This window comes from Scardinius erythrophthalmus (genome assembly GCF_964197995.2).
Source record: "Scardinius erythrophthalmus genome assembly, chromosome: 3".
Classification (NCBI taxonomy): Eukaryota; Metazoa; Chordata; class Actinopteri; order Cypriniformes; family Leuciscidae; genus Scardinius; species Scardinius erythrophthalmus.
Window position 1 is genome coordinate 34,439,604 of NC_138223.1, and position 27,803 is coordinate 34,467,406.

The 27,803-nt window shown below is 37.6% G+C and overlaps 1 protein-coding gene across 2 annotated transcripts; it reads left to right on the forward strand.

Moving 5' to 3' along the window:
* The first annotated feature begins 1,164 nt into the window (after positions 1–1,164).
* Positions 1,165–27,632, forward strand: LOC308688522 (sarcoplasmic/endoplasmic reticulum calcium ATPase 2). 2 transcript variants are annotated; one of them, XM_081361643.1, is made up of 23 exons: positions 1,490–1,625; positions 2,582–2,701; positions 2,831–2,848; positions 3,175–3,257; positions 3,947–4,051; positions 4,186–4,324; positions 6,280–6,446; positions 7,586–7,741; positions 10,047–10,188; positions 12,528–12,694; positions 12,870–12,958; positions 13,149–13,251; positions 13,347–13,478; positions 13,844–13,969; positions 14,663–14,884; positions 16,076–16,187; positions 16,853–17,094; positions 17,181–17,401; positions 20,769–20,971; positions 21,882–21,967; positions 22,651–22,784; positions 23,522–23,639; positions 24,904–27,632. In XM_081361643.1, exons 2-23 carry the CDS (start codon positions 2,584–2,586, stop codon positions 25,186–25,188), a joined length of 3,168 nt encoding a protein of 1,055 aa, XP_081217769.1. In that variant the 5' UTR covers positions 1,490–1,625; positions 2,582–2,583; the 3' UTR covers positions 25,189–27,632. The 2 variants fall into 2 exon arrangements, with proteins under 2 accessions (XP_081217770.1, XP_081217769.1); XM_081361644.1 differs by lacking the exon at positions 2,831–2,848 and having other exon boundaries at positions 1,165–1,625; positions 2,582–2,713.
* The last annotated feature ends 171 nt before the right edge of the window (positions 27,633–27,803 follow it).

The window sequence follows — 27,803 nt, forward strand, 5'->3', positions numbered from 1 at the left end:
AAACGTGATCAAACATAAAACAAAGGCATGATGAAACTGGAAACTCAGAACAAGACCAAGACCAAGACCAAGACCAAGAACAAGAACAAGAACAAGAACAAGAACAAGAACAAGAACATCGACAGGAAACATTCAATACTCGACCAAAACACGGCAAACATGAGGGCTTTAATACATTGACAAGACAAGGAACACCTGTGAACAATGATCAGACGATTAACCAATGACAAGACACATGGCAGGATCACATGACAAACGGAATCACATGACAAGTCACAGAAACATGACAATGACAAGAACCAGAAACAAAACCCAAAACGGGACACTAATACATACATTCACTTGTTTGTGTAATGCTCGGAGAGCATCTTTTGTGGCTAAATACCTCCCTATGTTGTGAGCTGCAATATTTCCTAATTAACAACTTTTTTTTTTAAGTCCACATTGATTTAACCTCAATGGTACACATTTTAGTGAGCACTCTCAATAGTTTGCACAGAAATAATTGGGATTAATAACTTTGAGCATTTCTAGCAGTTAAAAGGGGTTTTACAGTAAGGCATATGTAAGATGTATCCTTACAGGAATTACAGCAGCTCCTCTAGAGAATGGTATTAATTAGGGGCAGATAATTTTGGCAACAATTGAAATAGGTCAGATCCCTTTCTTCCCCATCAGCCTTCTTGTTTGACTGGAATACCCTTATAATATCTTCAAGTCGGTATGTATTATTATGCGTTTAAACAAATTTGCAGGTTCGTCATATCGACCTCGTACACTTGTGACCCCACTATCCACTAGTGCGTCATGACCAGTCATGACACTACAATAAACCTCCCTTGAGTGACAGATGGGTGCGGGGGAGGGGCTGGATTATTGACCCGAACGACGTTGTTCCGTCTCTTCAGCTAGAGTTGTTTCTCATTGGTTCCCAATTGCGTCACTTAACATTTACGCAGTCTGATTGGCTAATGTATTATTAAGCTGTGTGGCGTATACTGTCGCACGCAACGGTCACTGGTTAAGCAGAAGGCACAATGCGGGTGGAAGCCCCGCCCTCCTGCAGCAAGAACGAGAAGGCGGGGCTACCAGTAGAGGAACAAAGATGATTTGTCCAGTCCAGCCGTCAGGATGATGTTTTGGTCGCTCATTGGCTGCAGCGCTGCCCATCGACGTCTAGGACTGGAAGCACCTACGGTAATAATGTCGCTCAGTGACCTAGTATTAAATAAAGCGACGGTTATAGCTAGGCGGTAGCGCGGATTATAGCATCGGCTTTGCCATTTTAAACACTACCGGCACATTCATCAAAAATCGACAACGTCGTAAAATCCACTTAAGAAGTCAGCCATTCATCTTGCAGTGGAATTTTTTTGTATAATTTTCCGGATCATGCTGAAATCAGAAGGAAAACGCATAGCAGAAAATCATAATTTGCCTTGAGCAGCGCTGCAGTGCCATCACTCTGCCTCTGTCGTACTGGATTTCAACAGCAGATCGATCTACAACACCTCACCGCATTGGGTTATTATAACTGGGATATTCTCTCTTGTCGCGGTGAAGCATAACGGTTTAGTGTGACGGAAGTTGTTGGTTTTGCAGAGGACCGAATTAAAGTTAACCTGGTGAGTAATGTGTTGTTTCTGATAATACAATAGATTGAGGGAATATCGATCACTGTAACGTTACTGCATGATCAGTCATTGTGCGCGGATTTTGTTCAGTCAGCTAAAAGCCAAACTTGACAGCAAGATAAACCGATTCACAGCTTTTAATGAGTCGCTATTATTTTCATTTGCATCGTCATTTGCTAGGGCATCAAACGAACTACGCAGCTGAAACATTTAGTCTCGGGTGTTTCATAAATAATAATGTGTGAATTGTTTTCTGAAACGGTTTCTCATGGTGTTCCTGAATGTTATTATTTTGAATTGTTTTCTTCAAAAGTCACCATAATAGCCGAACTCGCAGGTACAGTAACAGGTGCGCACTAGTTTCAATACAGCAAACGTACATGGAAATATGTATTTAAGGTGTGCCTGTTACAGTGTAATAAGTACTGAGTAATATTAATTTACAACATACACTTACCATAGGGTTTGGTTTAGGGTAAGTTAATTAATTCTGCATAATTTACTGTTATTACTATAGTACGTACATGTAACGCATTTTACCCCTGGTTATTTTTTTCAGACAACGATAAACAACACGTGCAAACAGATTTTAGCTTACATTACGTTTACGTTAGGATACTGTTTTTTTTTTTGTGAATATTGAAAGTTCCCTCTAGTTCTTGAAAATGAAAGGGATAGTAATTTTTGTCATTATTTAACCCTCATGTTGGTCCAAACTTGTAGAAGATGTTAGACTCAGTCACCATTCACTTCCATTGCGTATAAATGTGAAAGGTGACTGAGCCATCTATCTCACACTTGTGTTTTTCACATAAGAAAGTAAGTCATACTTGATATGGTAACAACATACATGAGGTTGAGTAAATGATGACAAAAATTTAATTTGATGGTGCTGGCCCAATTTCACAACGATTCACACATCTTAAAGATATATTCTTCTCTTGCAGGGATGGACAATGCCCATACAAAGACGGTTGAGGAGGTACTGGGATACTTCGGTGTCAATGAGACAACAGGACTGAGCTCTGAGCAATTAAGGAAAAGCAGGGAAAGATGGGGCCCCAATGGTACTACATCAAGTGTTTGTGCAATATGAACAAGACGTAATTTCATGAAGACGTTTAACCTCATTCTTAACCTTATATCTTTTTTCTTCTGCCCATTTTTGTTTTATTTTGCTGTAACCTGTGCCACAGAGTTACCTGCAGAAGAAGGTGAGCTCTTCCCTTGGGTTTGCGTAATTATTAGCAGATCTTTCATCATATTCTTTGTTGCATGGGAGCATTGGGAGATGCTGGTTGTGTAGTTAATTAGAGTTATTATTGGATTCCCTTGAGGAGGTTGGATGAGGTTTGCACTCTCTTTGTAGCTGAATAGATCTTGATTGAATGTTTCTTATAGATGTTGTTTTTGTAAAGGTTTTCAATTGCTTACGTGTTACACATTTTCTGAGAGTTATGTGTCACTTAATGGAAAGGGATCTTGAAACTTTGTGACTGCCGTAAGTCTGTATAATCTTTGTCTGTGCATGTGTTTTCAGGCAAGTCACTATGGGAACTTGTTCTGGAGCAGTTTGAAGATCTGCTAGTTCGGATTCTCCTTCTTGCGGCCTGTATTTCCTTTGTAAGTATAAATCAAAAGCCGCGTTTACTCTTATACTGTAATCAAGAGTAGTGCTGGCACAGGACAATAACACAAGCTTTTCACACTCATATATTCCAAATAAACATGTGACAGTGCTATAAAACTCTAACTACAGTGAATAATCAAAGAATTCCAAAACCCCATTTATCCGCAAATACTACTTGCCAAATGTAGTTATGCTGAAAAGCATTCAACAGCATGTACTATATATATATATATATATATGGTTACTGTACATGTTCATACCAATATGTACACATTGTCAATAGCAGCAGCAAAAGTGTACCTACAGTAACAATTTTGTAAGTACGTAGTAGTTAAAGACACTTAATATATTACGTAAAGTGTGACCCATATTTGTGCTTAACCTGCATACAAACGTCATCCATAAATCATCATTCATAAGTATGTTTGTATGCTAAAATTTAGAACCAACTCAAAGCTTAATTTACAATCATTTGAATATTTATGTTAAATTGTATGTCTATGCATCTTTTGTGAATCTGGTGGAAATTTTGCATGGTAACCTTTTCTGCCCACAAAAGAAAATACACTTGTACACAGTTATTAACAAATGAGAAATTAAAAAGATTTACATTATATTGTTACCAAAGCTTTGACAAACGTTTGCACTGACCATATTTTGCATCACATTCTCTCTCTTACAGACTCTGGCCTGGTTTGAGGAAGGTGAAGGAACCATCACAGCCTTCGTAGAGCCATTTGTCATCCTCCTCATTCTTATTGCCAATGCCATTGTAGGAGTGTGGCAGGTATAGCCTGTGAATTATGTTTTAAAAAACATGAATATAATGTAACTTAAATTATATAATTAAATAGCAGTAATGCCTTTCTGTTGTACTAGAAATTACGTCTCACTGTCTGTGTGTGTTTCTGTGCGTTGTAGGAGCGTAATGCAGAAAATGCCATCGAAGCCCTTAAACAGTATGAGCCGGAGATGGGGAAGGTGTACAGACAGGACAGGAAGAGTGTACAGAGGGTCAAAGCCAGGGACATAGTGCCTGGAGACATTGTGGAGGTGGCTGGTAAGAATGAGAATTAGATTTCTACATCTCTTTTTTTTTTTGTGCCACAGTAAAATGCATGTGGCAGTGTTTCTGGGGGAAAAAAGAGGTCCACTCTCAAAGGATATGTCTGGAGATAATTATAGGACATGCTGAATAGAGATGGCTGTTTTGATTGTTTGTATTAGCCAATCAAAAACTGCCTAGAACAGTCTGCTTGCAGAGTAGACAGATGCAGACATGTAGTAAGGATGTTTCTCAAGAAAATAGCAGACTGTTCCCACAGTTAAGCAAAGGATTGTCAAATACATTTTTTGGCATAGTTTGATTCTTTCCAAAAACCATGCAGAGTGATTATCTGAAGTAATGACTCCCGTGAGATGGCTGCCCAAGACTATATGGTAAAGTTGGGTTTCCCCCAACTAATTAATGAGTTATCTTTTTTCATTAATCAGGGGTTCAAATAGTTATAGCATGTTATAGGTCCCTTGTGCATTAATAAAACAGTTTCTAATCGAAAGCAATGCCACCAATTCCAGGTTTATAAAGTTTGCGTTGATCAAAAACTGTTTACGTTTTTGAAAATGTGCTTGGGCTTTAGGCCAGTTGTGCTGTGAGAGCTGTCCTACCATTATTGTTGGTGAGCTGTGACTTGCTGTCACTGTTCCTTTTCCGTCAGTGGCGTTTTCACAGATTTATTTGCGAATGTTATCTTTGCAGACTGTTTCCCTGGACACATTAAATTGTGTTGCGTTCTGTTTAACTGATGCACCTGCAATCGGGATGTCTTTGGAACTCGGTTGCTTTGAAAACTCACATGATCAAAGTCCTACTTGTCTGACCCCATTTATAGCTGATGCTTGTTGCTAATTGGCAATCAACCTAATTTGGCTCTCCTTTGCAGCTACATTTGTAATTATGATTTGGTTACTTCAAAGTGAATCTATTATTCATTTAAATAAATGTACATGCACAGGGACGGCCAAAAGTCTGAGATCCCATTGAAAATCTGGGATTCAAAAACATCCATCCATCCATTCTCCAAAGCGCTTATCCAATGTAGGGTCGTAGGGATTTTAAACAGTTTTAAATAAAAAAAATTGTCAATAAGCAAATTTGTGACATTGACAATGTGAACTTTCAGTTCAGTCTTTCACTCAAATGATTATGCTGATAGTATATTTAAAGTTGATCTGGGAAAAAATACTAAATTAGAAAAATAGGAGCATTTTCTTTTGGGGTCTCAGACTTTTTATCCCACTCTGTGTATTTTTATTTGAAGCCATTTCTGGGTTTTTTTTTGCAATCTTTAGTATCAGATTTGACAGAAAGGGTTAAGACCCAGTCTCAGAATTTTCTTGGCCTGCCACTCACAGTTCTATTCTAAGAATCCCAAAGCTAATGAATAAAAATAAGGTTGAGGTCCTTTTGTGTGTCGATCTGTATCTTGACTGACATTGGTTTCTAAAGATACAGTTGTGGTCAGAATGAATGGCACCCCTGGTAATTATGATAAAAAATGACTGTAAAAAATAAATCTGCATTGTTTATCCTTTTGATCTTTCATTCCAAAAATGTGCAAAAATCTAACCTTTCATTGAAGTAAAAGAATTGAAAGTGGGGGGGAAATCACATTATGAAATAAATTGTGATTTACCCCCCACTTTCAATTCTTTAACTTCAATGAAAGGTTAGATTTTTGCTAATTGTTTGAATCAAAGATCAAAAGGTCATATCTTATGGATCATATCTTATGGTCTGTCTGTTGCTAAATATAACTAAATAGTTTTAATTCATCAACTTGTGTTTAATACATTTTCTAAGCATTAGTGTTGATTTCTCATTGGTTGCGTCTATGTAAAATATGCACATCTTTTATGCTTGTTACATCTTAAATTGTTCTTATTACATTACATCCTTGCCAAAAATGACATGATTACCTCTTTTTTTCCTTTTTTGCCCTTCCTTTTCTCCAGTTGGTGATAAAGTCCCAGCAGATATCCGACTGACCTCCATACGCTCTACTACTCTGAGAGTGGACCAGTCCATCCTGACAGGGGAGTCTGTATCCGTAATAAAACACACAGACCCAGTGCCTGACCCCCGTGCCGTCAACCAGGATAAGAAAAACATGCTCTTTTCTGTAAGATTTTCTGGAGTGATAATGTTTGTCATCTGTCAACCTGTGGCTGTTCTTTATGAATTTCAGGTTTTGTTTTTGTCACTTGACATGATGATTAGGCATTAGATAAAACGCCTCAAGACGTGAATGTGTATTGTTGTTTGTGTAGTGGATTATGTCCGGCAGTGGCGAGCCTGTGTTGAATAAAACATCACTCATATTGTTTGCTCCCACATGGCTATGGACTGAGTCATCACATCACACAGGCTTTGAGCTCTTAGATGGATAATGACCAGAGAGTACCAGCCTCAAAGACTCCACCCCCACAACCGCACACGCTAAAGCCTCCATTACTTTTCTTCCTGCTGAGAAAGTCTAATGCAGGGGTTCTCAACTCTGGCCCTCGAGTCCACTTTCCTGCAGAGTTTAGTCTTCAGGATTACTAGAAGCCTACAGACAGGTGAGTTTGAGAAAGGTTGGAGCTAGACACTGCAGGAAACTGACCTCAAGGGCTAATGGATGTCTGGCCATGTAAGGACAGGAATATAAACTGTGGCCTGGAGCCTCTATTAAGGAAAGCAATAAATGAAATGGCTTTAAATATCACAAAATGACCTTTTTGCCTCAGCTGCCATTGGTGGCTGTGCCATTGGTGGGTGTGTTGCCCACGATGAAACTTTATTTTGTTTATTTGAAATATACAGATTTGTTCCTACTGCAATGAAAAATAAACATTTTTTTTTTTTGTATATATGCGTCAAGCAGTGAATGCCATTGTGTCATTCATATATGGCATGAGAAACGCCATCTGCTACAAAATTGCCTGGAATATGTTGCCAGTATATTGCCAGTTATGACATTATATTTCCAACTGAAGTAAAAGTTGAGGTAAAAAGATAATTCTCTTTAGTAGACCATTTGTACTGGTTTGATTTACATGAAACTATCATCTATAAATTATTTAAATCATGAATAATGTCATGATTCCTTTCTAGCTGGTCAATAACTATGTTTTATTCATTTGCCAAAGGCAATTTGGCACTTGAGGAGTGTTTATTTTGGGACCTGGTTAAAATACTAAGTTTGTTATAACTATTGTAGGTGATCTTACTCCATACTGGAAATAATGCAAATATAATCATTTAAATGTGTTTATGCAGGGGACGAACATTGCTGCGGGGCGAGCGATTGGTGTGGTGGTGGCGACAGGTGTACACACAGAGATTGGGAAGATCAGAGATGAGATGGCAGCCACCGATCCAGAGAGAACCCCTCTGCAGCAGAAACTAGACCAGTTTGGAGAGCAACTTTCTAAGGTAGGACACTCTTTTTTTTTTTCTTTTTTTTTGTTCTCTCTCTTTTTTATTAGAACTTCAATCCATTTGTTTGGTGAGTAACTATATGCCTTGTCTATGTTTGCTGTGCACATTATGGACATTTATTGTGTGCATACATATACAATACCCTAGTACATTTGCAAAATGTGCAGTATACAGCAGAGCAATGTGCTTGACATGATTCTCCATTTCTAATCTGATGATGAATGAAACAAGTAGGATTTTAAACATATTTTTTCTTGATTTATTATTGAATTTATCTGCCAAATTACAAGTAGAAAATATGCCACATAGTAAGGTCAACAATTTAGCATACATTTATTATTTATTATTTATTATCATGCATGTTTTTATTATTTTAATATGTTACTTGAGATAATGTTAACAGTTTTTTACAAACCATCTGCAGTCAAATGCTCCGAACAAACATATAATCCTCTGACGCGATCCATGATACCATTAAAAATAAACCATCCACTTGTTCTTAATGCTGGCAATCTTCTGAAGTCTCTAGAGCAATGAGCAAATGAGCTGTTTAAACAGGACGCATCAAAGCGAACGTTCCTTTACACTTCCATTTACTCTTCCATTTGTCCTGTTGTCGGCAGACTCAAGCCCGTGGAGTATGACAAAAAGTGATCGAGCATCTGTATACTGTATCCAGTGTAGACAGCGTCAGTGATTATAATGGTTTCTATTAGCTTTTCACGCATAGGCAAGTGTCAGCCGTTAGGTTACTGAACGCCAGTGGGCTATATGGTGCGATGATGTAAAACTGTTTGTCCATGTCTTGCTCTGGAGGCAGTCATACGAAAATGCATTTGCCCGTGTGACGTCGCAATATCCAAACGAGCCCTTTTTGAAACTTGATTAAATAAATGCTTTGTTTACAATGAGGAGGACGTTTTAAACTATGAAATGTTTTGATGGTACAAAGACCTTTTAGAAGATTAAGGTAAATTTGATTTCTCATCATGTCATCATGACCCCTTTAATATATACTGTGCAGCATGTAGAAATACCTTGTTCCTTTCAAATGTCTTTCTACTGAGCTATAAATGCAAACCCTTCCAACCGATTAAAATAATACCACATTGAAAAATATTCTTGCCATTTTCCACTAAATTACTTGCCTGGCAAGCCAGACCCACATCAAGATGTTGGGTCTGGGAACTCACCATAGACACGGCTCAATCCGAGGGGCTGGATAAACGGTTGTCTTTCATATTCCCTCTGCACGCATTAGGACAGCGCTTCAACCAACCAGAGCGTTTTCCCAACAGCGGAGCTAGTTGATAGATTAAACTTTTGCCGTATCTGGTCGGCAAAACTCCGAACACATCTTCCTTTTTTAAGAATGACTTAACTGCCGTTCTTTGCTCTTTTCTCAAAGAAAAGCTTAACTCCAAGTCCTCCAGAGTCGCGGCCAAAGCCGATTCGAAAGATCCATCTTCTTTGTTTTCAAGTAGCAGGGAATTCACGCGGAACCGTCGCAACTCTGCCGTCATTATGTTAAGCCCGCCCACCGACTCTATACACGATGTGATTGGCCTGACTAGAGTTTGGTTTTTCCAGCTCGCAAGCCAACGGAGAGTTGCTAGACAACCCTGGCTGCAAATTACATTTGCTGCCGCTAGGGTGCGTCTAGATTTCTAGGCTACAATTCTGCTATTTCCTGTTATACTTGAATTCAGCGCACATTGTGTTTTCAAAACTTGTCATTTGCCATTTTTATACCGTATATTATTTTTACTGTTTGAGTCCTTTTTGCACATTTTCACTGTACCTTTTTCATTTATACACAGTGTAATTTGCACTGTCATTGTCATCTGCCGTTTATACCACATTATCACTGTACATTGCACACTCTCTATTTTTATTCCTAGTAATTTGCATTGAACTGATCTCTTGCTATCTATACCTCACACCATTTGCACTTACACCATTATTTGAATAATATGTAACTGCATTTTATTGGCTGTGTACTTGTACTTTGCCCAATGTCAATCAAAATTAGTGTAATCTAATCTAATGTCTAGTATTCCATTACAAAAAGCCTCTGTGATAAATAAATGAACATTAAAATACATTTACAGGAGAATTAAAGCAGGTCAATTTGTGTTTTTTACTGCAGCATTTCATTGACAGACCCTCTCATCCGCTTCGTAACAGTCAGCATTCACTCTGTAACAGAACATGTCAGCATTATCGAGTTTTAGAGGTTGAGTTTGAAGTAGCTGTTTTGCATGAGTTATTCTCTCTTTCTGTCTCTCTCTGTCTGAAGGTGATCACAGTGATCTGTGTGGCGGTGTGGGGCATTAACATCGGTCACTTCAGTGACCCAGTGCACGGAGGCAGCTGGCTGCGTGGAGCTGTGTACTACTTTAAGATCGCCGTGGCTCTGGCTGTAGCCGCCATCCCTGAGGGTCTGCAAATCTTAACCTTTTTCTTTCTCTCTACTGTTGCCAAATTATTGAAATCTCCTTTGCTCAGGAACGCTTGTCATCAAGCTATATGTTGGGGTCCAGAAGTCTGAGAGCACATTGAAAATCTGGGATTCGAAATTTGAACATAGAAATGAACATAACTTTTTAGGATTTAAAAAAAAACAATATTCAATTTGACAAAATCAATACAAAAAAATCAGCATTTTTTGTTGGTTATTAAAGAGGACCTATTGTGCTTTTTTTACACAGTCTTAATTTTGTTTTTGGGGTCTACTAGATTAGGTTTTCATGCTCGAATGTTCAAAAAGCACCTTATTTTTCACATATTTACAGCACCTCTCTTCCCAATCTGTCAGTAATGCCCTGGGCTAAATCCATCATAAAGACCATTGATGTCAATGCTTCTTAGGCTTACTATGCTTTTGAGAAACAGACCCCTGTTTAGTTCATGTCTTTGTGAAGCCCTTCCTTCCAAAGAGATTCAACTGTGCTCTGATTGGTCGGCTGGACCAGTGTGTTGTGATTGGTCAACTGCTTTGAGCATGTTTTGGAAATGTCACGCCCTTTACATTAACTGCAAATTTCAGCACACTACTAATGCAACTCAACCCGGCCTTGCCCCCTTCTTTTTTGTGTATACCTAGGGTGGGAATTTATTTAATTGAGGAACATTGCGATGTGTACGTTCTCGGAAGAAAATCAAGACTACAATCGAGGCGTTTCAGAATTCAGAATTATGGAGCCAGATCAGCCTAAAAAATAATACATTTACAAAACAAAATTCATAAATGCGCAGCACAATTCACATTTACAAAATCCGATTCGTAAATTCAAAATACAATTCATAAATACACAAGTAAAAGCATAAATATTTCCCCAAATGCATCTTACCTAAATTTTAAATGTTTACACAAATATGTATATATCAAGTTCTTGAATTAATTTCCATCACACATTTATGAATGATGTTACATGTATTTATGGATTGTTGAATCTGCATTTGCAAATCATCACACTGCTTTGAATTTGTGTGCGGCATTTTTCAGAATCAGTGCTTTCTTATATAGAGAATAACTCCCTTTGGAGTATTAAAAATACAGTATTTTTGTCATAAAGCTTTTTAATTTTGAACTTATATTAACCACAAAACAAACAGGCACAACATATACAAAAATTAACAGTAATAATAATGAAATGAAACTAAACAACCAAAATGACAACATTGTAATGTGTGCTTTGTTTTGTAGTCTCCTTGTCCTTTGACCTAGTTTCTAGTTTGTTCCTTTCTTAGCATTATATTCAGTCCACCTGTTTTAATTATCTCATTAGTCCCTAAGCAAGCATGCCGCACGCACAAGTGCTGAAAAGTGAAGCCAAAGCGTCTCGATCGGCCCCCGGTGGCTGGTCCCAGTATAGGTCATAAAGTCTCCACCTCCCCATGAAGTCTTAATGGACGAGATTGAAAGTAAACAATCAAATTACTCTTCAAATACATTTTTTTCAAAGATGTTTTCTGTCATTTTAGGTAGTTTTTATCACGCTGATTTAAGTTTAAGTGTTCATTTTTTTTAAATAAGTTTGATCTTAGTTTGTTATTTGATGCTATAAAAACGGGAACGTGACGTCATGATTGACAGCTTTTCTAAACAAAGTAGTCACCAAGGCACCAACAGACTTTTTATTTTATTTTCGGGAGGAGATTGGAACTTCAACTTTCTACATGTTTATAACTGTTTATTTCACACTGACACAATGAGTTGCTCTGCAGTAAACTTTGTAGTAGCCGTTTCTGTGGGAGTGAGGGCGGGATCTTGATATCGCAGCTTAACTTCACACTCACTACTGCGCAGAATCAGGTCCCAAATCTGCGCAAAATGTCAGCACCATATTAGGACTTTGGCGGCTTCACTTTTCACCAATGGAAGAGAGTGAAGGGGCTTCGTCCATCTTTTTTTACAGTCCGTTATCATCAATGTATATGGTGTTTTCTCCTGAGTATATCCTGTGAGTTTGTTTATTAAAAGTAATCCTACATATTCCTTGACTTCATGAGCTTTGTTACCACGTTATGTGACCATTCATCTACTTGTTTTCCAAATAATCCAGAAAACTATCCCATCTCTGATTAAAGGCATAGGTGAAGTCTTGAAGCATAAAAAAATACAGTATTTAAATCTGAATATAACGGATTGTTTCATGAAAACTTAAGAGAAGATTTATAGAAATATTGTTTAATATCTCATTGTATAATCTCTTTGATCCACTCCTCTCTCATTTCTCGTAACTTACTCGCTGATGTCTTTTGTTCTTTCTCAAAGGTCTTCCTGCCGTCATCACCACATGCCTGGCACTCGGCACGCGCCGCATGGCCCGCAAAAATGCTATAGTCCGTTCCCTCCCATCTGTAGAGACACTTGGCTGCACCTCTGTCATCTGCTCTGACAAAACGGGCACTCTTACCACCAACCAGATGTCTGTCTGCAGGGTGAGAGAGACTTGCATCCACTGTGATTCTAACAAATGCATTGTGGGATTTTTTTTTTCTTTAATGTTAACTAGGAGATTAATACCATGGAATGATGTTTTAAAACCACTGACCAAACCTACTAATCATGTGTGTGTGCATGCATGGCTCTGCATGTGTGTTTGTCTGCGTGCAGATGTCTATTGTGGACATGGTCGCAGGTGAGAGGTGTTTACTGAACGAGTTTACGATAACTGGATCTACTTACGCCCCTGAAGGAGAAGTGTGAGTTTATTTCACATCTAACTACACTCACATGCACATACACTTCTCACAGGAATCTCTTCTGAACTAACCTGCGGTTTGCTTATGATGTCTTTCACAAGACTCGCTCTCTTTCTCTCACTTTACCCATTATTTTCTCTTATGTTCTCCTTAATTCTGCATTCCTTCCACCCTCTTCTCTCTGTTTCAGGTATAAGGACGGTGTACCGATACGCTGTAGTCAGTATGAAGGGCTGGTGGAAATGGCCTCTATCTGTGCCCTGTGTAACGACTCTTCGCTGGATTACAATGAGGTACATATGCACATGTACGTACTCTTTCTATGTTATCATGAAGCTGTAGAGACTTAATTTTCTCTGTATTTCCTCTATCTCTCTGAAAAACACAGAGTAAAGGGGTGTTTGAGAAAGTGGGAGAAGCGACTGAGACGGCACTCTGTTGTCTGGTGGAGAAGATGAATGTGTTCGACACAGACCTGAAGGGCCTCACACCTGCTGAAAGAGCCACTGCCTGCTGTTCAGTGAGTGCTCATATAGTAATATGATGGCCCACAGAGAATCTGCAATCAGTAACAGCAATATGATATGATATTGTACATTACATGTAAAACTATTTTAAACAGCATTTTCTTATTCTATAAAGTATGTATATAATTTAATATTATTATTCAAAATATGATATATGTATATGTGTGTGTGTGTGTGTATATATATATATATACTGTATACACATACACAAATTCATACATACATACACAGATTCTTTGTGGGTCTGTTAAATGGTTTATTTGGTGGCTTTTGGCTTGTTGGATGTTTTTGTGATCTACTGCTTGTGAAAATTACAGTCAGTAAAGGTAGCGAGTCTATTTCTCTCTCTCTCTCTCAGGTCATAAAGCAGTTAATGAGGAAAGAGCTGACTCTGGAATTTTCTCGAGACAGGAAGTCCATGTCTGTTTTCTGCTCTCCAAACAAACTCACTCGCTCTACTTCAGGTGCCAAGATGTTTGTCAAGGTCTGGCTTTCATCCTTCCTTAAAGCTTTTTCTTTTTTCATTTTTGTTGGAGAGTCACTGAAATGTGTTGTTCAGTATATAACCATAATAATCTTTTAACAAAATAGACTAATAAAGAAAAAGTTATTTTAAAAAAGAGCAGATGTTTAAAAAAGATGATGTGACAAGTTGGTATTCAACAGCCAACATTTGAAATGTCTTTGTGTCTTTTAAAATGACACGTTGACACAAAATTAGGGATGTGAATCTTTAGGAATGTAAAGAAATAAAATAAAATATGAAATAAATGTTTGTGTTTACATAATATATGTGTGTGTACTGTGCATAATAATTTTGTATATATTAATACACACATATGTACACACACATATATTATGTAAACACAAACTTTTATTTTGGATGTGATTAATCGTTGCCCAGCACTAATATATATATATATATATAATCAATTATTTATCTATATATATATATATATATATAATTATTATTATAAATGTTGAAAACAGTTGTGCCATTTAATATTTTTGTGGAAACCATGATATGTTTTTTTCAGGATTCTTTGTTGAAAAGAACATATTCTCTTCCCATATTCCATTCTGAATATTAACTGATTCTCGATTCTTGAAATTTATCCTCACTCTCCAAGCATCTACAAATCTACATGCATTTTATCTCTTGGTCCTGACCTCACAGGGGGCACCAGAGAGTGTACTGGAGCGTTGCCGCTGGATACGGGTAGGAGCTGGTGCACGGGTGCCGCTGACCTCTGAGCTCAGAGAGCAGCTCTTAAGCACAGTAAGAGAGTGGGGCTCGGGACGTGATACACTACGCTGCCTTGCCATGGCAACCAGGGATTCACCCCCTGACCCTCGAACCCTGAACTTGGAGAACTCTGCTGGCTTCATAGACTATGAGGTGAGAAAGTTTGTGGAGAACTGATTTAAAATCATGGGAATAAGTTTGTGAATTCCTAAATGAGGGCCTATTATGCAAAATTCCCTTTTGTATTGTTTTTGAACATATTTATGTGTCTGCAGTGTGTGTACACAGCTACCCTATTGTGGTAAAAATCCATTCACTCCATTTGTTACAGTCCCCATAAATCTGAAACAGTGTCTCAAAATGAGTTCAGGAATGTACTCTAATGTGACGTCACATTGGAACAGGCCTTTATTACAGTCCCCGTGTCGTCACATCTGGCGCTGATTAGTAGCGTAAACAAATTTCTGCCTGCATTCAATGGATGGATGCAAGTTTTGAGAAGAAAATGAAACTCATTTAGTTGAACTTCACAATAAACGTAAATATTTAAAACTGTTTATTTAGACTTGCATATGATGCCCAACCATGTATGTCATGGCTTTTATTTTATTGTGTAACATTATCTGAGCTGCCAGTCATGAGATTAATGAACAGCACGCCCTCAAGTTACTGCCAGAGGAGTAATCGGACTAAATTAGATTTTTTAATATCAATTTGTATATTTTTGCATTCAATTTATTTTGATTAACCATCCATTTTGGTCTACAGTGTAATACTATCCAATCATTGCACTCAAACATGGAGAATATGACTCGTTTAAGATGATCAAACCAGTTATTTTTGACAAATCGTCTATGGGCTGGAATTGGAAATATTCATTTTTTAAAACAATTTGATCAAATTATTGATGATTGCATCATAAAGTAAGTGCATGATTTTTTTCCCCGAACATTATTGTTTAATACAAGAAGTTTTCCCCTAAACAATTTATCCTTCTAAAATAGACTTAAGTCGTAATTAATATTTGAAGCTTTGTTTTAGGGCTGGGCGATATATCGCATGACATTGTTAGGCGCATCTCGTCAGTAAAGCCGGTTCCTTGATTAGTAGTAAATCGCCATCTCCTGCTTTCAGATGGAGCGGCATTTACAACACAGAGCCGTAGTTAACTGACAAGCTGAGCCATATCGCATTAATTATCGCAGGCGATACGTCCGCGATATTAATGCGATATGGCTCAGCTTGTCAGTTAACTAATAGGTCCCCTTTAATTGACATAAAAGCTTTTAAAATGCATATTTTAGTGCTATAACTAACACATTTTTTTCTTTGTGCATCTCGCAGTTGGACTTGACATTCGTGGGGTGTGTGGGAATGTTAGATCCACCAAGGAAGGAAGTGCTGAGTGCAGTGCGTATGTGCAGACAGGCTGGCATACGGGTCATTATGATCACAGGTGGGTTAAACACATATGCTGAGGTGATTTTAAAGGGATAGTTCACCCAAAAATGAAAATTCTGTCATTATTTACTGACCCTCATGTTGTTCCAAACTCATAAGACTTTGATTAATCTTCCGAAACACAAATTAAGGTATTTTTATTAAGAAACCTAAAGGATCCCTCCATTGAAGGTCCAAAATCCAAAAAGGTCATAAAGGGGTTGTAAAATGAATCCACATTAATCGAGCAGTTAAATCCAAGTCTTGTGAAGAGATACGATCACTTTATATGATGAACAGATATAAATTAGGCTTTTATTCAAACCCGTACACCGATAGAGCACATCATGCGCGCAAAGAACAAACCTCATTGGTTCTCATACATGAAGAACACATGTTTGAGCTGTGTTTATCGTATGTGCGTCAGTCATTGTTTAAATGTAAAGTTTTAATTAACTCATCTAAAGTGATAAGTATCTCTTCAAAGGATTTGGATTAAGCTGCTTGATTCATATGGAATCGTTTCATATGAATGTCTCAAAGCGCAAGCTCAGTGACAAATATAAGGCCAAACACAAGAATATACTATTGTCTAACTGTACCCAGCCACAGAAAGAATGAGCAAAAATGCATATTGAAGAAAGTCAATTTGAGGTCTTCTTCCTGTGTTGATTTGTGTAGGCGACAATAAGGCCACTGCCCTGTCTATTTGTCGTCGAGTGGGCATCATCACTGAGCAGGAGGAAGAGGAGGCTGAAAGTGGGCCGTATGGCAGCGGCCTCACAGGACGTGAGTTTGATGAGCTGCCTACCCACCTGCAGCGAGAGGCCTGCCGCACTGCCCGCTGTTTCGCCCGCGTCGAGCCAACGCACAAGAGCCGCATTGTAGAATATTTGCAAAGCCTAAGCGATATCACAGCTATGGTAAGTTTTTCTAGTTATGTTTGTTTGAGGGCAAAAGTGCACAAAACTCAAATGAATGAACCCTTACACTTGTTTTTTCTGTCCAGACTGGTGATGGTGTAAATGATGCCCCTGCTTTGAAGAAGGCTGAGATTGGCATTGCTATGGGCTCAGGCACGGCCGTGGCTAAATCTGCTTCAGAGATGATCTTGGCAGACGATAACTTTTCAACCATCGTGGCCGCAGTGGAGGAGGGTCGAGCTATTTACAACAACATGAAACAGTTCATCCGTTACCTTATTTCTTCTAACATTGGAGAGGTAGTCTGGTACGTACAGACAGAAATACAGACTCTTATATATCACTCTTACTCTTAATGCCCTGATATACTCACGGCTGAGTTCTTTTTCCTTCTTTGCTTAGTGGTAAAAAGAAGTTTGAAATGCCTTTGCAACCCAAGCTGCTGAGAGTGGTGTTTAGAGCAAATATGTAAATATGTGCTGGGTGCTTTCCTCTCAATAACAAACAAAATTAAAGCTGCAAGCAGCATTTATCGGGGTTCAAGCTATTAAGGCCTTTAAGGGTTTTTAAGCATAAAAGTTATCAAGTTTTATTTAGCAAGCATCTAACCACTGACATAATAGATGGAAAACACCATTTACAGTCAATACAGGCAATTTACCATAGGAAATATATGGTTTTAAAGCTTTTTAACAGTTATAGCGCCACCTTTGGACCGATGTCCATAAAATCTGGCATGCTTGTTAATGATGTTATGTTACATATGCTCACCAATTTTTGTGAAGTTTTGAGTTTTCATTTAGGATTTATAGACTTTTTAGTGTATTTTGCCACGTCCATTATATAAATGACCCTATTATAGCCATCCAAATGCAAAAGTTCAACTTTTTTTTGATAATTATTGATCTAGAGAGTCCAGAGAATTGTCCTAGACTGGTTTGGTTCGGATCGGGCAAAAATCCTAGGACTAGTTCGCAAAAGTAGGTTTTTAACATGTTTGCGAATATTAAATGAACGGTTTGATTGACAGCAATGGTTCTTGAGGCAAAGTTGTTCAGTATGAGGAGATCTATCAACTGATATGCATATTGTGTGGATGTATGCAACACCACGTGATTACAGAGACGAAAAAACTCGTTAGCGCCAACTAGTGGCCGATTTCTTTCAAAATTCTTACAGACCTCTTGGGCCATGAGTCGAACATGCCCATCGAGTTTCGTTCCGATCAGCCTCCGTTAACCTTGTCTAATAGGTGCTCAAACTTCATTGGCCGATGGCGGCCATGTTTTTTGAGATACGTCAATGTCCTCATAGACATACATGGCACCTTGGACCAAGACACTGCATACCAATTTTCAAGTCAATCGGACAAATGGTCAGGTGGTTATAGCCCTTTTCATGTTTTTTTCAAGTTATAGCGCCACCTAGTGTTCAATCGTCGCGATTTTTTTACTGTGACCTCAAATTGAACTATTACACATGTGTACCGAGTTTGGTGAAGATACCTCATTTACTTCTCGAGTTATAGCCGTTTTAGTCAAATAGGCTCCTCCCACAACGTACATTTTGGCGCCCCTTAGCGACCGTGAATCGAAATTTAAACTTTTTTTCGATAATAATTGATATTCCGACTCCAGAGAACATTTCTGCACTGGTTTGGTTCCGATCGGACGAAAAACCTAGGACTAGTTCGCAAAAGTAGGTTTTTGACAAAATTCAAAATGGCGGAAAATTTTCCTAGGCGGAAATGAAATCGGAAATATACGTTTTGACCGTCTTGAGCCAAGGATTACAGTGATATAAGACACTCGATTCTATGACAAACCGTCTAGGAGTTATTAGCGATTTCATACTTTTGCTTGCTATAGCCCCACCTATTGGCCAATCGGGGTCATACTTTGTCAACCTTTCCTCGATTTTTGTACTACCATCTGGCAAAGTTTCAAGTCTCCAGCACTTACGGTTTGGGCTGCACGACGCGTTTTACGGCAGAAGAATAATAATAAAAATCCTTACAATTACAATAGGGTTTCAGCACTTCGTGCTTGAACCCCTAAAAAAACAGCAGTAAAGAAAGCATTTGATCATAGTGATGTGGATATGTTTGCACAAGCTCTGTAATTCGGCACTTCAATCAAGTCACATTGATTTATATAGCACTTTATACAACAAAATGCTTTAAAGCAAGCAGCTATACAGTTTTAAACATGAAAAAAAACAGTGTTAGTGTCTCTTTCAATTAGAATTACAACTTCATTTTCCACTATAAAGCAGCTCTCAAGTGTGTTCAGCGTGGACTTCTAACCTCGACGGACTGAATAAGAGAAATAAACCGGAGAAGATTTAAACATCGAAGAAGGCAGAGCCTTAGAGCCACACCTACATATTACATAATCGCCAAGGACCAATGGTGGTTTGAAGGAGTTTATCAGCCGGAGTGAATTATTCCGAAAAGTTTGCTTTCGCAAGCTGTTTCAAAACTTCTGGAAGAGAGGGCAACTCTCTGAGAGAACAAAGGAAATTAACATTTGAACTCACTTTTGTGCACCATTCGAGACTCAAGTCTCATCTCAGAATCATCCTATTCTACATCTCTTTCCCTCTTCACCCATTCCTTCTCTCTCATTCTGAGATCACTAAAATTCACCCAATCTATGGTTTAATGTGAGTAATTATCATACAGTATTACACATGTTTGGTATCATTAATCACCGTGCCAGATTTACTGGGGAAAGTTGTTGATTTACATGAGGGCACACCCACAGCAGTTAACAAGAACCCGTTGCGAAATCTGCGTGAGTAAATCTTTGAAATTCCCAATTGTGCAAATTCCTATTGAAATGACTTGATTTCGCTCACAAAAATGCGTCGAACAACTGAAAATGTGACCAGTGGCGTCCCTGCCTGTACGCAGAGTATGCACACTGCATACCCTGACATCATCAATGTGAATTGATGTTAGTTGATGTTAGCCATGTTAGTTCTTTCCACAATTCAAAGAGAAAGTAATAATGTTTTGTGGCAGCTCTCATGTAGCAATTCAATCAGTCTACCACTGTAGTCTGTCAGTCCGTGATAAAAAGAAGTGTGCGCTGCACTGTGTTTAGTAGATTAGCGTTTAGGCTGGGTGTTCACACAGAACCAACTGCCATGAGCCGAATGAACATGGAGCGCTTTTTTGCTTTTAAATTTGCGAGATGCAGTGCAGCAAAATGTCTCAAGACGTGTTTTTAAAAGTTGAACATGGCATGCTATTTTAAAAACTCATTGAAAAAGCAGTGAAATACGGCACGATGGTCAAAGACGTCCGTCTAGTGCATGTTGAATAGAATAACAAGTTAAAAGCAGCACTGGAATGCAACGACACATTTTATGATAAAGTTATTAATATAGCCTGCTGTTCCGGACGGTAGGTGGGATTGTCAGTTCGCAGGTTTCAACAGACCGGCATTGATTCAAAGAGCTGATAAAGTAATAATACTGTTCAGTGTAATTGAGAAGTTATGTCTAACATTTATTCTTAATAACGTTGCACAGTTTACAGTGTGAAAGAGTTTTAATTAAGATGGTTAAATGTAAACAAACCTTGACTACTGTAAAGGTTTTTTTCTTATACTGCGTACCATGAAAATGAATCCTGTGACCGCACCTTAAACATTGTATCTTTCTCTCAGTATTTTCCTCACAGCTGCTTTGGGAATGCCTGAGGCTCTGATCCCAGTCCAGTTGCTGTGGGTCAATCTGGTGACGGATGGCTTCCCAGCTACTGCTCTTGGCTTCAACCCCCCTGACCTGGATATCATGTCACGTCCCCCACGCTCCCCTAAAGAACCACTCATTTCTGGTTGGCTCTTCTGCAGATACCTCATCATTGGCTGTGAGTCATTTACACAAATGTCACTTCTTGTCATTAGTGTATATAAAAAAATGCTATTAAAATGAAGGATTGATCCGGTTGGATCAATTGCTATAATACACAAGTGCAGTCATTATTTTTGCAATTCACTTAGTATCCATTAAAGTGCAGGGTTTTTCCTTGTGACATACCTTGTTATAGAGATGACCGTGCTCTTACAAAATGAACAGTTAAATATAAATGTGGAATAGATCCAATTTGTCCTCGTGTATATCATACAGCTTTGTGTGAGGTGTGCTGCAGGGATTAGATGTGGCCTGAGCCATCTGGCCCATTCCAATCCAGACATAAGCAATGACACCTATATTTTGTGTCATCTTTCACAGTTTTTTTGTTCAAAACTCTGTCCCCCTTTAGAGTAGCTAAATGTGGACAGCGTCTCGTTCCCTCGTCAGGGAACTAGGGTTACATACGTAACCGAGACGTTTTCATGAAAGATGAGGCAACTACAGCAATCTGTCACGCCACATTAAATAGCGTCAAAACAATATTTATTGTTGGAATGTCATGATAAAGAAGAATATGAAAGCTGAGACTTATTGGATGGGAGGTATGCTACAAGTAATAGTGAAGTTTTGTTCACACATCAACAGAAAACAACAAAAGATGGAATTTATGAATCGATGTCGGTTCATAAATATGAAGATCGATTTAAAATCGTTTAGCCTAATCAATATTTTCGACCTAGCTCTAGTAAACATTACTGAGTCGAGAGAACTGTCCAGAGGCTAAATTACAACAATCTATTTATGAACTTTCACACACTCTCTTTTAGATGGTAACCATGAATTAAAGTTTAAGAACCAATGAATTGACTCTGAAAATGTTAATTGGTTAAGTTTCAATCCCTTTATCTCTCTCTGTTTTGCAGGTTATGTAGGGGCAGCAACAGTTGGAGCTGCTGCATGGTGGTTCATGGCAGCTCATGATGGACCAAAGCTCAACTACTACCAACTGGTAATACAAAATAAGATCCCCAAAACACAATCACACACTGCAGTTTCTCTGAGTACCTCTTTGAAAAGGACTTCTGTAAACTTGATGTTAACTCATCCTCTCCTCGACTCATTTTGACCCGAAATTCATTTTCTTTTAATTGTTTTTCAAAATTTCATCGGAGTGGTCCAAGACCTTGGGAGATTTGTCACGCTTGAACTTGGAATACACTAAACAGTTTTTGACTGGATTCGAAAAGTTTATGTGGTTGTAAAAAAAAGTAACAAATCCTTTCCTCGCGGGTCAATTTGACCCTCATAGGAATGAATAGGAAATGGGGATTTTTATTTAAATTTGTCAAATTTTTTTTTTCAAATTCTGGCACAATCCAGAACAAACACACACACGCCTGAAAAGGCATGAGTCTATAGAACATCCCCAATGCAGAACACAGTCACATGCTTACACACACACACGTACACGTACCTAGGAATTTTTTTTATTCTGAATTAAAATCAGCATTTTCAAATAAGTATTCTTCAAGGTTTTACTTGTTTTTTCCCCCGCTGTCCACCTTACTAACTTGAATTATTACAAAATCTGATTTTTTTACAGGTACAGGAGGAGAGGATAAGGATAAAATATCATTTTTGACCAAGTAAGCCAGTTCTGTAAATACATCTTCTCTGTTGTTTTTTCTATAGTCTCACTATCTGCAGTGCAGTGAAGGTCATGCTGAGTTTGCAGGAGTGCAGTGCTCCGTGTTCGAGTCTCCATACCCCATGACTATGGCCCTGTCTGTGCTGGTCACTATAGAGATGTGCAATGCCCTCAACAGGTATGTGATTTTTAAGAAATGCTGTCATGACATAAAACCACTACTGGATGTTTTTATGGGGGGAATAGAACATTCATCTTACCATACCTACTATTATGCTAAAATATTCTTAATGCAAATATACCATTATTTTGATTTTCTCTTTATTTCATCAAAATGATGACGTATCTCACCTATAAAGTATATAATATATACACTTACCATTCAAAAGTTTGGAGACAGTAAATTATTACTTTCATTCAGCAAGGACACATTAAATTAATTAAATGGGATTTTTATATTGTTAGAAAAAATTATCTTTTAAATAAATACTTTCTATTCAAAGAATCCTTAAAAAAAAAAAAAAAACATGTATCACGGTTTCCAAAAAATATTAAGCAGCACAACGTGTTTTCAATATTGATACTTATAAGAAACGTTTCTTGAGCAGGAAATCAGCATATTAGACTGATTTCTGAAGGATCGTGTGACACTGAAGACTGGAGTAATGATGCTGAAAATTCAGCTTTGCCATCACAGGAATACATTACATTTGAATGTATATTCAATTTAAAAAATAGTTATTTAAAACTACATAATACATTCAACTAAATGTCATAAATATAATTTATACTTTGAAGTAATATTATAATATCTTTCTGAACAGTAATAATACTGAAAAGGGCAGATCATTCTACCTATGTTTGGTTTTAAGACATGGACTGCTCTTATTGTCTTTGTGTGTATGTGTGTTTCAGTTTGTCCGAAAATCAGTCTCTACTCAAGATGCCACCCTGGTCAAACCCCTGGCTGGTGGGAGCCATCTGTCTCTCCATGGCCCTACACTTCCTCATCTTATATGTGGACCCTCTTCCTGTAAGTAAGATTCTGTGTGCCAGAGATTTTAAAAGATGATGCAGAAGTATCTCATAAAAATGACTGGGCATAATTAAAGAGGAATGTGTGAGTTTGATAGTTTGGGCTTGTACATGCCTGTCTGTTAGTAAGCCACAGTGGAAGTGGTTGCATAATGAATCTAGGAAATGATGGAGATTGCTGCTTATTTCACTGATGATGAAAGGCTTCCCTGAGAAATAACGGCTATGATGGATGATAAATGATAATACAGTAAATCATGACTTTGTGGAATATTTGCGACTTTATCTATAGAATTATGCAATGTTAAGGAAATTATGTCATCTTTAAGAATGAAAATTAAAAATTGTGTAATTTACACTACCGTAAGAGGTCTATTTTTCTCACCAATGCTGCATTTATTTGATCATAAATACATTAAAACAGTTATATATTGTGAACTCTTGTTAGAATGAAAAAATATTTTAATATATTTAAAGATTTATTCCTGCGATGGCAAAGCTGTATTTTCAGTATCACATGATCCTTTAGAAATCAGTCTAATATGCTGATTTAGTGCTCAAGTAAAAACAATTATATATTTTTTCAGGATTCTTTGAGAAATAGAAATTTCAAAAGAACAGCATTTCTTTAAAATAGAAGTATTTTGCAGCATTATGTCTTTACTATCACCAAATGCGTCCTTGCTGAATAAAAGTGTTAAATTCTTTAAACACATTTTAATGACCATAAACTTTTGAACGATGGTGTATGTTGCTCCAAAAACCTGTATGACTTTCTTTCTTTGGTGAGACACAAAAGGTGAATTTTTTGAAGACTATCTTGGTCACTATAAAGTGAATTAGGACTTGTGCCATCATGCTTCAAAATGGCAAAAAAGCACCATGAAAGTATCTTAAATGCATTATATATCATAAATTTAAGATGTTATTTATTAAAAATCTTGACATCCGCCCTATCGCTCCTTGTATTGATAATGAGAGTAGACCTATCATATTTGTGAAAAAATTATTATTTTGAGTTGAATCTTTTCAATGAATCTAATTCAATGCTTCAGTTCTCAAAAAACTGGGCTGTGTTTCCCAAAAGCATCATAAGCCTAAGTTGATCGTAGAGACCATTGATGTCAATTGTTCTGTGATTAACTTAGGCTCCACAGAAGATAGAAAGTCAGACAGTTTGTTGTAAGTAAATGATGACAGAACTTTTTAGCTGAACTATTCCTGTAAGTTAAAGCCATGTCTGTTACTGTTTGTCTCTGTAGTTCATATTTCAGATCAGACCATTATCTTGGCCTCAGTGGGTGACTGTTCTGAAGATGTCTCTGCCTGTTATTCTGATGGATGAAGCCCTGAAGTTCTTGGCCAGAAACTACATTGAGCCTGGCAACGAGTTGCTGGAGGAGGACGGAAATGTGGCCAGGGGGGTGATTGGCAAACTGCAGCAGGCATTTAGGGGTGTATCCTGGTCATTTGTGCTCATCTCTGCCCCATTGCTGGTCTGGATCTTCAGCCTGGACTCAGACATAACCAATATCTTCTGGGATTAGAAGGAAGGAGTGGATGTGTGAGTCTTTGTGTGTGTGTGTGTGTGTGAGTCAGAGGCAGAGGCAGACAGAAAAGCGGCTGATGTACAGAAACAGTGTACGGATCTAATGTAGAACGAATTTTATGCTCAGAGTGAAAAACAGAAAAGTACGAAGGAACAATTACAGAGCCACTAAAAGGACATGGTGAAGGAAAAAAAAACATGAGATGGGAAGAAAAATTTTGTCAATGCTTTTGGGTTCAAAATTTTGTGTTCCTCTAAGAATCTTTTCGTTCGTTTGCGTCACCTGGCAAAACTTTTGAAACACTCTTTTCTTTTTCATCACTATGTCCTTTAAGGTGCTCTGTAAAAGGTAGAGCAGGACCAGGACAATCACAGATAAATGAATGCTGGGAAAAGCTAGGGACAGACAGAGGGAGAAAAATGTTATTCAGTCTTAAAAAATGGCAAATGATGTGCTCATGACCAACTACTTCAGCCTTCCCCATGTGTCACTGGTTTTGCATTGTACTTTCAGTTTTTATTTTTGTTATTTATTTTTGAAAATAAGTAAAAAATGCACATACGTCTATATTCATTTTAGCCTCAAATTTTAATACAATTTTCTTTAAATTAGTTGCTTTTTAAAGGTTACTTGTGTCATTTTTGTATTACTAGCGATACCAAACGGAAATGCCATATGTTTTCTTAATCAGCCCAACCGGGTGAGACATAAAAACATTGGCTCAACGCATGAATTGAGCAGGACTGTCCATCTGACTGACCTATGAAAGACAGTGGAAACTTTATCTGATGCTGCTATTGGCACAGAAATGTCAAACTTTCCCTAAAGAAATATAGTTCAAACAGCCCCAAAAGCATCGCAATTGTCTATCAAAGACTAATCTTTCATGATAAATGACATTTTAACCACATACTGCCACATGCATTCAAATATGTTTGTTGGGCCTTAAAACATTTGAACTAAATGTTTAGGGGGGGGATGTTTTTAAGTCAAAGCAGGCTAAAAAAGTAAATATCCCAGGAAGGAATTTATGATTTTCACTATGTTCCAACATTACTTCACTTGTGCTTGGGGTAAAATATACATTTTTAGCATCATACAATATTCTTATGTTTATTTGTCACAAAGTCACTTATCATATTTTCACATGCCGTTCATTGTAATTTCATCAAATTTCCCTAGTCCAAGTGATGTGACAGTACAAAAAAAAAAAACTTTCATTATCTTACACGGAACACTTCCTTGAAGATCTTTTATTTGGGTATGCCAGCTATACCATGAGTATTGGAAACTGTCACATTTCATTCCCTTTTTAGGGGGGGTTGGGGTTTTAAAACTTCTCACACTCACGATGAATCATTACTTTCAAAATTACGTTGGGGATTTAAAAAAATATTTTCAGTGTGACTGCTTTATTTTTATTGCTGTGCCTGTATGGCAGAGAATGCTGTTTTTCCTGCCTTTATCCTTTAATACGACTCTTGTGTCCTGAGTCTGACCAGCTACTATTTATTGGGGGCCATTTATTGCTTATTAAGACCAAACATCTTTATCAGGTGTCCAGTCATCATACTCCGCTTATCAGATGGATGCTGAAAACGTTTGGCAACAGCATCTGTAGTTGATCAGAGCCCAACAAAAGAAAGTTTCAGGATCGATTGTGGATCAGTTGTTGTTAAGAACCGAGTGATTAAGTTGAATTCCATCATAATGTGTCGAGTTTTGGGGGGGAAAGGAAAATGTTCATGTTCATCACCTGTTTATTTCATACATTCATCCTTTTGGTCATTGTTTCCCTCATCCATCTGAGTCTTATTTTAATGTTAGTTGATTGAAAATCATTCCACTAAAGGAGCTTTATACAAGAATGAAAACCCTGTCATTTAGATTCTATTTATTTCCTATTTCTTGAAAAAGACATTTTGAATTTTGTAGTATTTTGTTATTCATGCAGTTGATACCATAATTGTCATTTAATCGCTGTTCCATTAACAGGGAAATGGAAACCGCTTCATGAAATGGAAAATAAACTCTTGATTTAAAATTCATTAGCTGTGTTCGTGTCTTGTAGCATTTTGAAACATCTGACGAAACACTACTGTAAATATTAAAATGTAAAACATTTTTTATTGACATACATTTATCACAATAAAAAAATAAGGTCAGGTGCACAAACAATGTGTGACAACATATATTAAATGATAAATAAAAATATATAATTATAAAAGTAGCAGGATATTTCCAGTACTTTTTAAAACACTTTAGGACACAAATGTTGTATTATTTGTAAACACTCTCCAATGAGCTTCTTAAAATCTATATATTTTTCCCACGAAGAGAGTTGTTGGATTTTCGAGGGGCACGAGGGAACTGATAAATTGCACGGCATTTCATCTTTTGAGCGTTTCAGCATCTGCAAATACAAAGATACATTGCAACTCATCTTGTGTAATATGTGCAAATGTAGTTCATTCATCTTTAACACTTTTCATTACCTGTAAGTTATCAATTAGGCCTTTAGTTTCGCTCCTGATTATATGGCCATCTTTTTGAAACGCCTCCGTGTAGTTACAGTTATAGTAATCATCAAGTTCCTGTAAAACTTCACACTT